This window comes from Phlebotomus papatasi, chromosome 2 (assembly GCF_024763615.1).
Source record: "Phlebotomus papatasi isolate M1 chromosome 2, Ppap_2.1, whole genome shotgun sequence".
Classification (NCBI taxonomy): Eukaryota; Metazoa; Arthropoda; class Insecta; order Diptera; family Psychodidae; genus Phlebotomus; species Phlebotomus papatasi.
Window position 1 is genome coordinate 29,318,918 of NC_077223.1, and position 15,244 is coordinate 29,334,161.

The window sequence follows — 15,244 nt, forward strand, 5'->3', positions numbered from 1 at the left end:
ATTCCTAAGTTTACGACTTTAGAGTGTTTTCTTCTTGCCTTCAGCCAAAAATTCCTATTCATATTCGGTTAGAAAAGTGACAAGAAACACCTGGATTTGATATCCGGATAACTCTCTATTTCTTGCGCATTTGCTGTAACAAGATTTCACATTAGCTCAGTTTTTCCAAAGTACCATTAATGTGTGAATGGAGAAAGATAATTTGCTTAATTTTTTTGCCGGGAAAATATGATGGAAATTGATGCTTTGATGCTTTTTTTAACTACAGCAATAAACTTTCACTGGTACTCAGATCTGCTATTAGTAATTCATGAGGGTACGTTGAAATTCATTCATAATATGTTCTTTTTTTCTTAGAGTTTTTTTTTCTATAAACAGTTTGCAGCAATAAGACTTAAGAGAAAAATTGAAAGTTTACATAATTAACAGTTTTTTTTTTCGTGGAAGTCATTCAAATGGCGAACACTATTATACGAATTATTTTACCTTCAAATTTCAAATAAAATTGTAAACATTTCTTATATGTTTTGAGATGGATATAAATGATGGAATTACATATCAATTCAAAAATTGAATATAAAATATTCTTCTAAACATTATCAAGGTTGCACGGGTCGATATTAAATATAAAAAATGCTATGTAAATAATGAGTCGTGTTCCTGTTGCACAATTAATTTGATATCTAGCACGAAGACCATTGTCTGTTTTTCTTTTTTTTCAAAAAGTATATAATATCAAACATAAAATGAGTAATGCAGTAATTTACAATTTATCAGAGGAAGTGACCAAGTTGCATTTGAAAAAAAAAATTTTATCAATACGTTTTTTTATAATCAATGAAGCATTAATGTAATTCCTATATGAAGGAGCACATATTTGTAATCCTTTAATTTTGCAAATGGAACTTTGGACATTATTTTGGCTTATGAGTAAATAAACTATAATGTCCTAGAGAATAAACCGTTATCGATATCGAATTGCAGTTTAATGTCCTCCAAAGCTAATGTATCGATGCCGTTTTATTGCACACAATACTCAGGTATTAGTGATAAGTACAATGACGATTGCTGTTTATAGCTGTAAATCACTTCTTATAATTTTCTAAACTGTAATATCGAAGCTTGTGAACCACTATGTGCTAGGCTACAAATTTTCTCTAATGAAATACACAAGAAAATTAACTGCCTTTCGTCTTTAAGGCAGCTTTTATATTTTTCCTTGAATTGAATTGAACTAAACGTTGATCAGATAATAATGGTTATCGATACACTCTAATAATATCTGTCCGATGTACATCTTTTCGCCATTTTTCCAAGCACCAGGAAAAGAGGGGGCAGAGGTAGAGTAACAGAAATAATTGTCTTTTAATAGTCAAGTTCCCCAACGTGGGGCAATTTCGGACAGAAATGGTTAAGTTTATATGAATTAAAAAATTGCGGTTATTTAAAATTTGAGGCATTAGAAAGAATATTAGTATTTCAAGACTTTTTAAGACTTTAAAACTACACAAATATAATGGAGCAAGGATTTTATTAAAGAATTTCAATAACTATTCTTTTTTAAGTCAGACAACTTAAGATATTTTCCTTATTAATTGATCAATTTTGAAAAATAAATCTACGAATACAAGATCTGTCGCAGTGCTAAATGATTTCTAAATATTTAAAGATTAGGGTGGAGTAACCACTTATCGCCACTTTTAGGAAAAAGTAATATAAACTTTATTATAACTTTTGACCCCTTATTACAAGATAACTCAAATTTGACACAAAGTTGCTTGAATGTATTGGCTCTATATTCGTCAAAACAAGAGTCCCCTAATTTAACACTGGACTACTTAAAAAACTGATTTACATTAACAATGCAAAATAACCACTTCGTTGCCATTTTTTACCACTTTTCGCCAGTTTTGTAATCACTTCTCGCCACCGCACTTGAAAAGGTCCAAACTGGATTGTTTCAGGCAATGTTATGAAAATAATACATTCAGTATTCGTTTTTTTCACGATCACCTTATTATTACTCACTTTAATGCCCAACGCACAATAACTTTTGTTTGTAAACATGTTTTCAAAATTTTCTACGAGAGTGAACGAGATGACTAGATTTCGATCTCTTTTACTCTGACTGAAATGTCAAAAACATATTTACAAAACAAGAGTTATTGTGCGTTGGTCATAATTTATGTTTCTTCACTTTTGTTTGAGAAATTCAATTATTAAACTACTGCAGAAAGTAAACAAGGCAGATTTGACAACTGAGAAGACTGAGAATCTATGAAGTGAAGTTAGCGTCGCCTATTGAAAAGCAATGGCGACATGTGGTAAATCAGTTTCAGAATATTACCACTTTCCGCCATGGCTCATTTTTACATAAAAATAATATAAAATGAAATATTAACTAACTAAATATAAATTTTATGTATTTTTCGAATGTAATTAGATATTCAATAGACAAATTGTTTATCCAAAAACGTTAATTTTGTTCGACAAAAGTTCCATGACACTTGGCATATTTGGTAAGAAATATTGACTTTCATGCACTTGATTAAAAAAATCTCAATGCTCGAACACTTGAATTCAAAACAAAAAATTAGTGTTTTTTGACTCTATAAGTAGCAGCAGTAGAGATACAAATAATTTTACAGCTAATTTATTTCATAAATAGTGGAAAAAAAGCGATTTCAATATAAGTGACGAAGAGTAGGGCACTGGCGAGAAGTGGTGATTCCACCTTATTTTAACGCCTTAAAGCTTGTCTTTTTTAATAGGGGGAAGTGGGGCTAATTTGAGCTGTGGGACTACATTATTACACCATTTTTCACATATTTATAAAGAAAACTGGGTTTTAACATGATGTAATTTGGATAGACAAAGCAATTGTGGATCTAAATAAAACAATTGTAAGGTCTAGCTTAATTCAGGTTCAAAGTAGCCCTATCTCCCCTATAACAGGTATTATTAATATTTTGAAATCACAAATCCTAATATTCCCAGCGAGTACCAAATACTAACCGTTTTCAATTCAGCTCAAAATTTTTCAGCTGAATTCTGTTGATCTTAAAACGAAACTCCGCGAGGCAGTGCCATTTCCGCATATTTGGTTAGCATTTTTTTGTTCTAGAACTGTGGACCGGTCAGCATATTTTTGCTGAATGATTCAGTAAATATATGCTGAAAGCACTGATTTTTTCAGCTAACGGTGCTCGATGGATTAAATACTAAAAGTACAGAATATTTTACAGAAAATATTCCGAAGAATAATTATTATACAATATTGAAATTTTAGAAGCATTTATAAAACAGTAAAGGCTGTTTTTTGATTTTCTTTTTTGTTTTTTTTTAAGTACGCTGTTATAAAATAGGGTAAAGATTTTGCAGTTTCGTAATGGCGTAGCTGAGTAAGAGTTGATTTTTTTTCTAAGTTACTAAATGAATGGTCATATATTCTAATAGCTAACACCTCACATTTCCTGATAAAATTTGAGAGCCTAGGCCATCTAGCGTTGATGTGCAAATTTTTGTATCCGGTGTAATGTTTACGGTGCAAATCAGGTGTACATAGGTGCAAAAATGTGTACGTAGCTAAGCAAATTGGAGCAGCTTCGTAAAAATCGCTATCAATTTTTTCCTAGGATTTCCAGGAATTTTGTGAGGTGCGATTACGAACCTAAGTAAAAGAATTTTTTAGCATAGTTGTATAATTATATCGTAAAAAATCTTGAAACGATTAGACATCATTTTCCGCATTAAAGCTGCATGAGCTTCTCCTATTAATTTTTTAATCGACTACAACTCATAGTAAAACCTCTTCAACACTAAAAAAAATATTAATATATAATGAATATTTATATTTAATATTTTGCACAATTTTTACCATTTCCTATCTGTTACATTGCTGATGTTGATAGTCTCGCATGCATATCATTATGGTTTTTGAGTTTAAATCACTTGCCCGTCCTAGAAAGTCTTAGGTACTATTCTATACGAGATGAGTAGATTAGGTACTTTAACGTTAAGACTATAATCATACAGTAAATTCACAAGGTACAAATACCTTGCAAAGTATTTCAAGGCGAATGCACTGTAGAAATATTACGCTGCAGTTCCATAGATTTTTTTGTGAAACTCTAAAATTGCTAGCGTATTTCATTTTTTTTTTCATTGACGCTACTTAATGCAAATGACTAACATGACTACGTTGGAAAAGTCGTGGGTGGAAAATTATTATTAAAGTGTATGGCTTAGCCCCCTTTGTACTGCAATTGCGTTGGTATTATGTTGTTGTGTAAAAATAAATTCTTATATATTTAAAAGGGATTTGGCGTCACAATCGACAAAGCATGACGACACAGAGTTGCTGTTTCTTTTCTCTAAATGTGTTTTTGTTTTTTTTTTGTGTTCTAATTCTAGTACGTTTTCTCAATTTTCCAGTTGATATTCATTATGCTTGAGATGAACTTGGTGGTATCGAGGTGGGCAAGTAAAATTAGCTCAAAGAGAATGTTGTGTCATTTGAAAGATATGGCTGTATGAAGTATTAAGCACAATTACGGACAATTAATTATCTCTTTTCGGTACAAATTCCTTCATCCAGTTTTGTTATGGTTTCTTACGTGATGGGGCTTTGCGTGAATTGCTTGACGGAGAGTCCCCTTTGTCTGATTTGGTGAGCTGTTAATAAATTAAGTATATCTGGAAGTTGGTGAACTTGACTCTCAATTGAATATAGTAAACGTAATTTACTGTGTAAAATCCAACGGAGCTATAAAAACTGTCGTTTGATGGTAAAGTATCAAGCGAGTGAGACGCGAAATTAACTTTGGTGAAGTATATCCAACAAAACCCATACATAGAATATTGGAGTATGATTAGATAGTGCACTGAGAAAAAGACTGGGTATAAGGTTAGTGTAAATTGAGTTGTATAAAAGACGCATTTGATCCACATTAAAAATAAATAAAATTGACAATGCCTAATTATTTTAAATGTGAAATTTTTTGAATTTACATAATATTTTCTGTATTTTCAATAATTTCAATAACCGAAAGAACATATAATGTATCCTAATCCTAAGTCTACACAAGAAAACGTAAAACATCGCTCTTTGCAAATTACAAGAGGCTAACTCAGTTTTTTTCTTGCGATTTTGAGATTTTAATACATTTAGAATGAGAATATAATATATTTTCAAATGATATAAGTCATTAAATTTCGTTATACAGTAGAATCCCGCTATAGGCCATCGCTCTATAGTCTACAATTTATCGATCGTTGATTTCGAAACACTGATTTTAAGTTAGGTTATGTTTTTTATCACTGGTCATTTTTCTAATTTTCAACATAATTAAAAAAAATCAGTGTTACCGTGCTATCACACTAGGATATTTTCAATTTGTAAATTCAATTTAGTTTTCAGATGAATTGTTCCTATGCGTTATTTTGCATCACAAATAATTTGAATTGATAGATTTTCGCTTATTTATTGATATAAACTAATACTTGGTCCACCAAAACATGTTTAAACATGCTAAAATAGCATAAATGAAATGTGGTTGCTCAATTAAATTTGAATTCAGCAAATTAAAATGCTGAAATTGGTCATTAATTTCAATGTTATTGCAGTTAAACAAGTATTCTTTTGAATAACATTGTTCTTATTAAATTTATATACTCGTAATTAATTATTATTTATGGCCAAAAAATAAGATAAGCACAGTAATTTAGCGATAAACTTGTACGCGAGTAAAGCATCGGTATCGGGAGTAATTTGCTAAGTTCCTCCAAAGCCATTATTGTGCCAAGAAATCTCCTGTTTATATGACTTCACAGAGATTTTCAAGATTTTCAACAAAATGTATGAGAGTCCCTTCCAGGATTTTTCCCTACAAATCTTTCTTCTGGCTTTGGGGATCCTTCTGAATAACAGATAAGTGACTTATAAGAAATTTTAAGTACTATCACACATTTTTTGGAGTCATTCACATTTAAAAATCTCGCGGCAATATTTAAAATTGAGCAAATTTCTTACAAAATATGTCCTGGCTGTGAAAATTTTCAAGTACATTCTAGAAATCTTATATTGCTCAATTGGCTCAATTGAATTTAAATTTAAATTGTGAAAATCCTATTGTGATAGCACCGTTACTGTAAATATGAACGATATATTGGTTAGAATTTGGTGTTAAAAGTAAACCCAGATATTTGTTTATTTTGAACACGGACATTTCTGAGTGTGGATATAAACGTTTTTCATCATTTCCATGCGTAAGAGTTGTTCACTTGAGTGAGACTCGCTCTGTTTTCGACTTGTGTGTAGCATTTTAGTCACTGTCTGACCGGCTTTTAGAGTGATTCTGTTCACGTTAAGCTCCCGGTACAATTATTTTATTCTCGATTTTTGTTCTTCTTCAGTGCACCTCTATATTTACCAAGTGTAATTTAGTTTTCACTTGATTAAGTTTTCGTACTATTAAGACGTGTTTGCCCATCTAAAGAGAGACTTTATATTTAGAAATAATTAATTGTGCTTCAGCTGCTTCAGACTTCAGTAATTGTGTGATTCTGTATTTGAAAATCCGTTTTCATTTTGATGGTGCGATTGGAATAAAGTATATCCTCAAAACGTGTATTAAATAGAGAGGCAAGAGAGTGGATACGAATCAGGATAATCAGGGTGCGGAAAAGTAATTTTCACAGAATGAATTTTCATGTGGAATTTATTGATTTTTCGTTCCCTTTTGCGACGTGATTCGCCAGAAGGGATATATTGCCCTTGAATTCCAAGTTTTTCCTCATTGTTGATCCTTTCCCATACTCCTTGTCTGTGTGGGCAATAGGATATTTTTGACTTAGCAGCGCAAAAAAAAAGCATTGAAATGAGGGTGGGAATGACTCTTCAGGATGACTCAGAATCGATTATTTTTCAACCCTGACTACCTTACTGGCTGGTTTGTTCAGGGGTTATTGCCTCAATAGCAAATATTACAATATTCAGCACATTTATCGCGTAAATACATTTGATTAAGGGTTTACATTCCTCAAAGATATTGCCAATTGCATTTAAGAGTGTATTTGTGGTTTTAACACGTGACATTGAGAGCAATATTTATTGCATTTTTTAATACGGGAATACCCAACTTTTTTTTTGTATGTATAAAGAGTTGTGTGAGTTTGTACAATCAGTCATGACTCACCTTTATTTGATGGGAGAAGTCGTGAAATGTTGAGCTAGTGATGGAAGTGTTAAACAATTATGTATTTGTTATCGGATAGAGTACTTAAACAACCAAAAAACAGAGCCCATTAAGTTGTATCTTAAATTCACTTAGTTGAGACGAGTGTTGAAAAGGTCATTGTGTGTTAAAGTTCTCAATATAGCACCAACACTTGACTTAACATAAGCATATTATGATGAAGTGTTGTTTGTACATAATACAGTGCTAGGATTTACGCGAGGGCGGTATATTTTTAACCCTTAAATTTCATAAAATTATATTTGTGATTGTGACTTATTTGATATTTATGAAATTAAATAAATATGATCTCGTGATACATTTTATAATAGGGGTGCAAAAGAACTATTATTAATAACAAATTTTGTTATAGCTATTAAAGATTTTCTATGTTTGTAGTTCGTATATATTAGCAGTATAAAAACAATGGCGAACACTATTTGAGGGATGATAGAGATCACTAGACCAAGTGTTGGATAAATTTTCCTTCGCCATCGTACATACTAACGGTTTTAAAACCCAATTTGAAAAGGTTTATTAATAATCTTAAATACCTCCCGAAGTAGCATAGAGCTTTCATATCATAGAGCTTTTTATTACCGATTCGTTTATACTTTATCATAGGATTTACCACCGCTTTCTTAGCGGTTTCTTATCGGTTATCCACTAGTTCAGAATTGTTTAGGATTTAGGGGACCTATGAATATGAATCGAATTATGAAATGTAAATTTTTATTAAGGTTTTACATTGGGCTTTAAACTACCATTAGAAATAAGAGAAGTGTTTTAGGAACCTCATTCCAAGAGTGGTGGCATTATAGAGTAATCATTTTATTAACGGAAGCTAATAAACTAAAAATGTGTACTTTTCAGACAAATAGCTAAAATCCGTTCATAATCGAGACATTACCGGTTGTAATCGTTATAACAGTTTTAGGCTTGTCAGAAAGTCGAATATTTTTCAAGTGAATAAAAACTTACTCCAATTGGATCAGAAGTTCTCTCTCTACCTGTTTAAACTTTGATTTTTTAAAAATCTTTACAAAAGAATTCATCGAATCATTCTTAATGATAAGAACAAACAAAAATCTTATCTATAGAATTCTAGAAGTTGATGTATGCGACAGTGGGACTTATAGGGGGGGGGGGTCTCTTCAGTAACCTAAGGCGCATTTAGTAACCGTTTGGTTTATAACTAATGAAACAATTTTCAGAGTCAGATATAGTTTAGCCGTATGGTTTGTGTTCTTTATTATCTTATTGGGAAATATTTTCGGCAATATTTTGACTCAAGATTTGATATTAAACGCAAGTTATTTATTAGGATTTGAAAAACCACTAAAATTCCTTGTTATTTAGAATTTCGGGGTATTAGAAAACTGGGATAAAAGTCAAGTCTAAAACCCGTGTAACGGTTTGGCTTTTTGTGGTTTTTAATTACCCTCCTCTTTAATCTAACAGTCATATTTAAGCATTTTGTTCAATAATGTCATGGTTTTGATAATTGTTTTAATCAGTTTAATCAGTGACATTGTACCGTTTTACTATGTGTTAATTTAAAACCGGTCAATTTGACCGGGTCTTGGTAGGTTTAGTGTTAAAGGACTACGAGCAAAACGGTAGAACACGTTGAAAAAATGACTGAAAAACGGAAGAACAATTGATAAAGGACGACTATAAATATTTTTTTAGAGTAAACTATATCTCTATCCCTTCATTTTCCTGTAATTTTCCAGATTTTTTTCAAAAGTCCTTGAAGATGGGGCAGTCAGAGAGAAAATCTAAAAATATTTAAAGCTTAAGTCATACGCCGACTTTGAGCCGAATTTTATTAAAATCGGTTAAGTTGTTCACAAGAAATAAAATGTCAAAGTTGTGATTTTTCAGGAGTATATCACTAATTTCTGAAGGACTGGCAATCCTTTTTAACTTGGGTCTTATAGTAATTTTTAAATTATATATCAAGACCTATGAAATAGGCTTAGTCCTATATCTGGCGAAGGGTTAGACCAGCTCCTATACATTTTTGCCCATTATCATTTACGGGTCCCAGTCAAAATCTCGAAAGCCAAAATCCCGTATGGGCCAAAATCCCAAGGCCAAGATCCCGAATTCTTAAAAGTGTCAAAGCTATTCCCACGATTGCCTCCGCGCTTGCTGTGGAGGCAAAGGAAAGTTTTCTATGTCTTAGGAAATTATTCTACACATTATCCTCCAAACCCAAACACTTTCATCCTTTTCATGATCTTGAACGTCCGGGATTTCGGCTTTCGGGATTTTGACCCTTTCGGGATTTTTGCGTTCGGGATTTTAGCTTTTGGGATTTTAGCGTTCGGGATTTTGGCTGCTTCCGGTTATTTACACATATTTTAGAAAAAAATAGGGGAAAGTACTCTCCCTTCGAACGTTCATGCCTTCGAATAATGAGAAATTTCTTTTGTTTTTCGTAAGAGATTTACACTAAATTATCACGGAATTATCAACAATTGATGATAAGCCAACTAATATTTTATAGAAATGTATAAGTCTGTTAGGAAAACTAAAAGAAAACTCACATTATTCGAAGGCATGAACATTCGAAGGGAGAGTACTTTCCCCTAGACAGATTAATAACTGAATAGATAATATGATTGCCAAAAGGGAATATTTACAATTGATATTAATTTTTATTCCTGCTCAAATTTCACACATTTAATATGCAATTTGTATATTTATTGCTTTTTTCTCTCAGTGTATGATTGCAAATAAAGAAAAATAGATTTATTTTTGGGCATTGAAAGCTCAATGTGAGCAAATTGGTTATACATAAAGTTTAGTTCTTTATTCAATATTTGTATTTCTTTCGGTGAAAAATAGTTTCTTTGTAAAATCTGTATATACTTTATGTTAGTTTATTGAAGGCATAAAAAAGCTTTTTTTCACTGCGCTACAATTTGGTCAGAAAATTGTATGTTTTAGACCAAAGAATATTCTGTATGGGTACAATATTTCCACAATTCTTTGTTAGATAAGTCCAGCTTGCCTCTCTGCGACGTGTCTTAAAATACAAATGAATACAATTAAGATTTCAAATGTTTTTTTTCGTGGCATTTACAATTTAATAGATTGTTGAGCAGGAAGACTGAAAGAATTACGCTTCTGGTGAATACCGTGAATATATCAGTGTTGAAAAATTCATTCTTAGTATACTCTTCCCAGGTATTTTGTTGTTCTCTGGATGAATTAGAGTGTAAATGTGAATTCTCGACGGAAGACTATAAAATCTACATGAATAAATGTTTTGTGCATCGAGTGATACAATACAGAATATTACGGAGAAGACAAAATTAATAGCACAGAAATGCACCCACCAATTACTCTCATCTTCTAATCGGGACGATCAAGATCTACTCCTAAAAGATAATTTTGGTTTTCGATGTTTCTGTCCATGCAAAGCATCAATACGTCTTCCAAAGAGAAATACACCCGAAAGGACAACGAAGTGGTATGTGAAGGTAATACAAATATCTTGATGGAAATTATTTAAATTTTTTTTCATTATAATTTTGCTAAAATGTCGTAAAAATTTACAAATGATGCCATGGAATTTGCGTGTTTCTTGTCATTTATCACTGCAATCATGATGCAATATCTAACATTTTGTAGTTACCTATTTTTATGTTAAATACCACATCAGAAACCAATACAACAAAAAATTACGATTTCATTATGTAATATCAGCATCACAATCTCTTCTGTCGTCAATTTGCAGATCTGTGAAGCAGAACATACAGAGAATAATTTACCATTATAAAATTAAATGGTCTCACGGTGTGATTTTACTTGTATTCGTCAGTTCTCTGCAACTTTGTTTTGTGATAGTGTAGGGTTGATGATGTTTTTTGGACTTACTTTCTTACCTTATGCCCAGCGCACAATCATTTTTATTTTGTAATGGCTCTGGCACACCTTTTAGATCAGGTAAATTTCATGAAGTCGAAATTCGCATCCCTTTCTTTCTCACATGTTTTGTATATGACTATCTCATTCTCTCGCATACCAAATTCGATTGAGCTAAATTGAATTTAGTGTGATGTTTAAAAGAAGAAGAAGAGTGCGAGAGAATGAGATAGTCATATGCAAAACATGTGAGGAAGAAAGGGATTCGAATTTCGACTTCATGAAATTTTTCTGATCTAAAAGGTGTGCCGGAGCCATAAACATGCTTTTTACGTTTTATTGAGAGTGAAAGCGATCTATATCTAGTTATCTCGCACCCTAAAATAGGTAGTTTTGAAAATATATTTAAAAAAACAGAAGTTATTGTGCATTGGGCATTAGGTATGAGGTGCTGTAATTGCTGTCTTGTTTATTTATTTATTTATTTGGTAGATGAACTTGCGACTATTTTTATAATTTTTTTAAGCAGTTAAAAGACAAAAATATTTCCTCGTCACCTTTTCGGGAACATAAATTAGGATTTATGTCTCAAATTAGTCATTACTTGGAAGTATGCGGTGTTTAGAGAATATCTGAATAGGATTAGAAATACATTCTTGATCGAGTACAAAAACTTCTTCTTTTATTTTATTTGTGTTTTTACAGAAGTTCAGAGAAAAATTATTAAAAAAAAATTACTTATAGAACAAAATATTTCAAAAAGGTCCTACAAAAAGCTTATGATGGAGTAAAAATTTACATACAATTCGATATAGGGGAGGTGGGGTTACTTTGAGCTGTGGAGTTACATGGTTATACGATTTTCGCAATTTCTAACGGAAAATGGGTTTTAACATGATATAATTGTGGATACACAAAATAATAGTGGATCTAAATAAAATAATTGTAAAGACCAGCTTCATTGAGAAAGAGACAAAAAAGTCGTATAACAATCTAGCACCACAGCTCAAAGTAGCCCCACCTCCCCATAATACCGTAAGCGTTGATTTTGCGCTTAATTTAAACCATTTGAAGAGTAAATATTACACTTACTATCAGAAAAGTTATTGTTTTCAAAAGATGGTGTCAACTTCACTAATTTTATGTTTATTGTGTGAACCGAAACTGAATTTTCCATAGTGAATATTCAATGAAACTTACAATAAATGCTGAAAATACTAATTTAAATTTAACGAGACATTCAATTTATGTTTTGTACGGATTAAAAGAACCTCTCATATCCCATATGCGACGTTCATAGTAGTTACAAAGCTTAGAAAATACTGAATTACATATTTAATATTGTTGAAATTTTATTGTGAAAGTGATTGAACAGACTTCTGTTCGCTTGGTACGTAATCCCAACAAATTTTGTGTTTGTGCACAGAGAGCGACAATCAGAACAAGTGATTTCCAACCCACAAATTTAACCCAAATAGAGATAGGAAAAATTCCTGTCTCCACCAGGCTTGAACTGGGGTGGGGTCCTTTTGCTATCTAGGCGAATGCTCTACCAACTGAGCTATGGGGGCATTGGCTCTGTCTTTGTCACTGATCTCAACCAATTGCCATGTGCACTTCAACTCGTTTTCGACTCACTACGAGCCTTGAGAACGGTATCATTCGTACAATTGAACCAGAGGCCATGTTTTCCATGGAGAGTTAATTTATTGGTTTATTTATTGTTTGAAATTTTTCTTCTTGCTACTTCAAACTGAAATAAGATATAATTGGTTCTTGCTGTCAAATGAAAATTGAAATTTTTCATTTTATTTTCCATTTCAATTTTTATTTTACTGAAAGAGACGTTTAGGGTATTTGTATCAAATTTCGGCCTGCTTGCAAGTTCGGCCATTTCTTTTGTATTTCAAATTTCTATGAATGTTTAGTTTTTGTACACTCTCTTTCGACGAACGAGATGTATGAAAAAGACTTTGGAACAATTCCGAAAGGACAAGGAACTCTGAGATTCAAAGTGGCCGAAATAGTACTCACTGCTATGTCTATATTTTTATTAATTTTAAAATGTATTAAAATTGATTTTAGGTAAAACAAAGACAATAAACTACCTACAAGCTTTCAAGTAACACTCCTTAAAAAAGTAACAAAAATTTTAATTTGTATTAAAAAAACATACATTTCAAACTTAATACTTCGGTACTTGCATGCAATTATGCCGAAATTTGGTACAGTTACCCTATATCTGAGTTCAGTTTGTATAAGTAAGTATGAAGAATAATTTAAATCGATTGAATTTCACTAAACTGGAAATGTATGCCTGCGCTATTATAAATAAAGAAATTTAATCATCATATTTTAAATTGAAAGCTACTTGAATTATTTACGATAATATTTCAATTTTAGTCAAAACTGATTGTCTAGTTTTTTGAAAGTAATTTTCGCTGTCCAATACAGAATTTTAATCTAAACGCGTTTACTAAAAGTTTACATGTAAGCTCTCTTTTGAATTAAGTTTAAATATCTGAATATTTAACTGACTTTTAATTTTTTTAATTTTATTTTGAAAGACTATTTCACGAAAGATGATCTTTTATTTTCAATATTTTTTTGATATTTTTCAATTATAGTTATTGGTTTCATTTCAGTTTGAAGAAAAATTTTTTTTTCAATATTTTGACTGCAAGTGGTGCTGGCAACCATACTTATTTTTTTAATTCTTAAGCGTTTAAAATTCTCGGAAATTTTACTGTTAAAAAATATTCTCTGAATCTCACTAGGGTAACGTGTGGTATTTCAGGACGCTTTTTAGCACTTTCAAATTTCAAACAGCCTAATGACTTCTCAAATTATTTTTTTATTTGTTAACACAAATATTTATGTTCCTTATTCTATCCAGAATAAAATTCTTACCGAAAATGTTGAAAAATGCATAATTTTTTATTCAAAATAGCAAAAAATGTAAAGAAGTAAGAATGGTGTATTTCGGGACAATTGGTATTTCGGGACAGACAAAAAATCGCAAATAAATGTCACTGAGCCTGACGATTTACCTTTAAGTAGAAAGTCTAAACTTCACTCTTTTATAAAAATTTTGTTTATATTTCACTTGTAAAGTGGCTTAAATCGAAAAAAACTCAGCACTGTTTGTGTTGACGTCTGCAAAATTGACCAAAGTGAAGGTTTTGTAAAAAGTGGAATGTGACACTCACAATTCACGCGTATTTCACACTTTAAATTAAATAAAATTTCAGTAGTTTTATGTTTGTCTGATACGTAAAGAGCTTAAAATTTCATATAGAACTTAAAAATAATAAGAAAACAAACATTTAGAGGACTTTTGATGTGTCCAGAAATACCCATATTATGTCCCAAAAAGCACCTTGTGCAGAAATACAGCACGCTACCCTATAAACAAAAGAAACACCAGAATACCTAAAATTGTCTAATGATCTATGTTCTAAAATAGGATAATATAAAGCGAGCAACAAGTTTTTATGTTTATAAGAGAAAAACATTTTTAAAATATTTACTTTTAATATGAAAATTATTTAAGCATATTTTAAAAACTTCATAGGGTGAGTGTGCCAAATTCCAGCCAGCTTGCAATTTCGGCCACCTTTTTTGTTCCTCGAATTTCCATGAACTTTTAGATTTTACGTACTCTAGAGATTATACAATGCAAAAGAATAACAAAAAATGTAGCTACGACAAACGAGATGATGTGAAAAAGACTTTGGAAAAATTCCCGAAGAGCAAAGAACTATGAGAATGAAGGTGGCCGAAATAGGGCACCAAAGCTATGTTTACATTTTTAATCATTTTAAAATGTATTAAGAATGGTTTTAGAGTAAATAATGACGATAAACTGTATACAAGGTTCCAAGCAATACTCCTTAAGAAGAAGGAATAAAAAAATCAATTTATTTTAAAAATATTACATTTCAAACTTGAGACTTTGGCGCTTGCATGCAATTATGCCGAAATTTGGCACACTTACCCTAAGTAATAATTTACGCATTTAAAGAATTGAAAACTAACACTATTCTAAAATTTGAGTATAATCCTTGAATATTATCTTGCTACCCAGCTATTATACTTTTAATTAAACTATTTTCAAGTCTCTATCCAAT

At 31.3% G+C, this 15,244-nt stretch overlaps 1 protein-coding gene across 32 annotated transcripts in view; it reads left to right on the forward strand.

Annotated features, from left to right (window-relative positions):
- LOC129803400 (ral guanine nucleotide dissociation stimulator-like 1) overlaps positions 1–15,244 on the forward strand; it is a 47,387-nt gene that overhangs the window by 14,296 nt on the left and 17,847 nt on the right. For 3 of the 32 annotated variants that reach the window (XM_055849898.1, XM_055849906.1, XM_055849915.1), the window contains exons 1-3: positions 6,307–6,611; positions 10,340–10,376; positions 10,434–10,729. The exons of 6 other annotated variants lie outside the window; for them this stretch is intronic. In XM_055849898.1, the coding sequence (XP_055705873.1) occupies positions 10,511–10,729 (219 nt within the window). In that variant the 5' untranslated portion in view covers positions 6,307–6,611; positions 10,340–10,376; positions 10,434–10,510. Of the gene's footprint in view, positions 1–6,280; positions 6,644–10,339; positions 10,730–15,244 lie in introns of those variants that run through there. 23 more of the 32 variants (XM_055849899.1, XM_055849907.1, XM_055849916.1 and 20 more) reach the window with 15 other exon arrangements.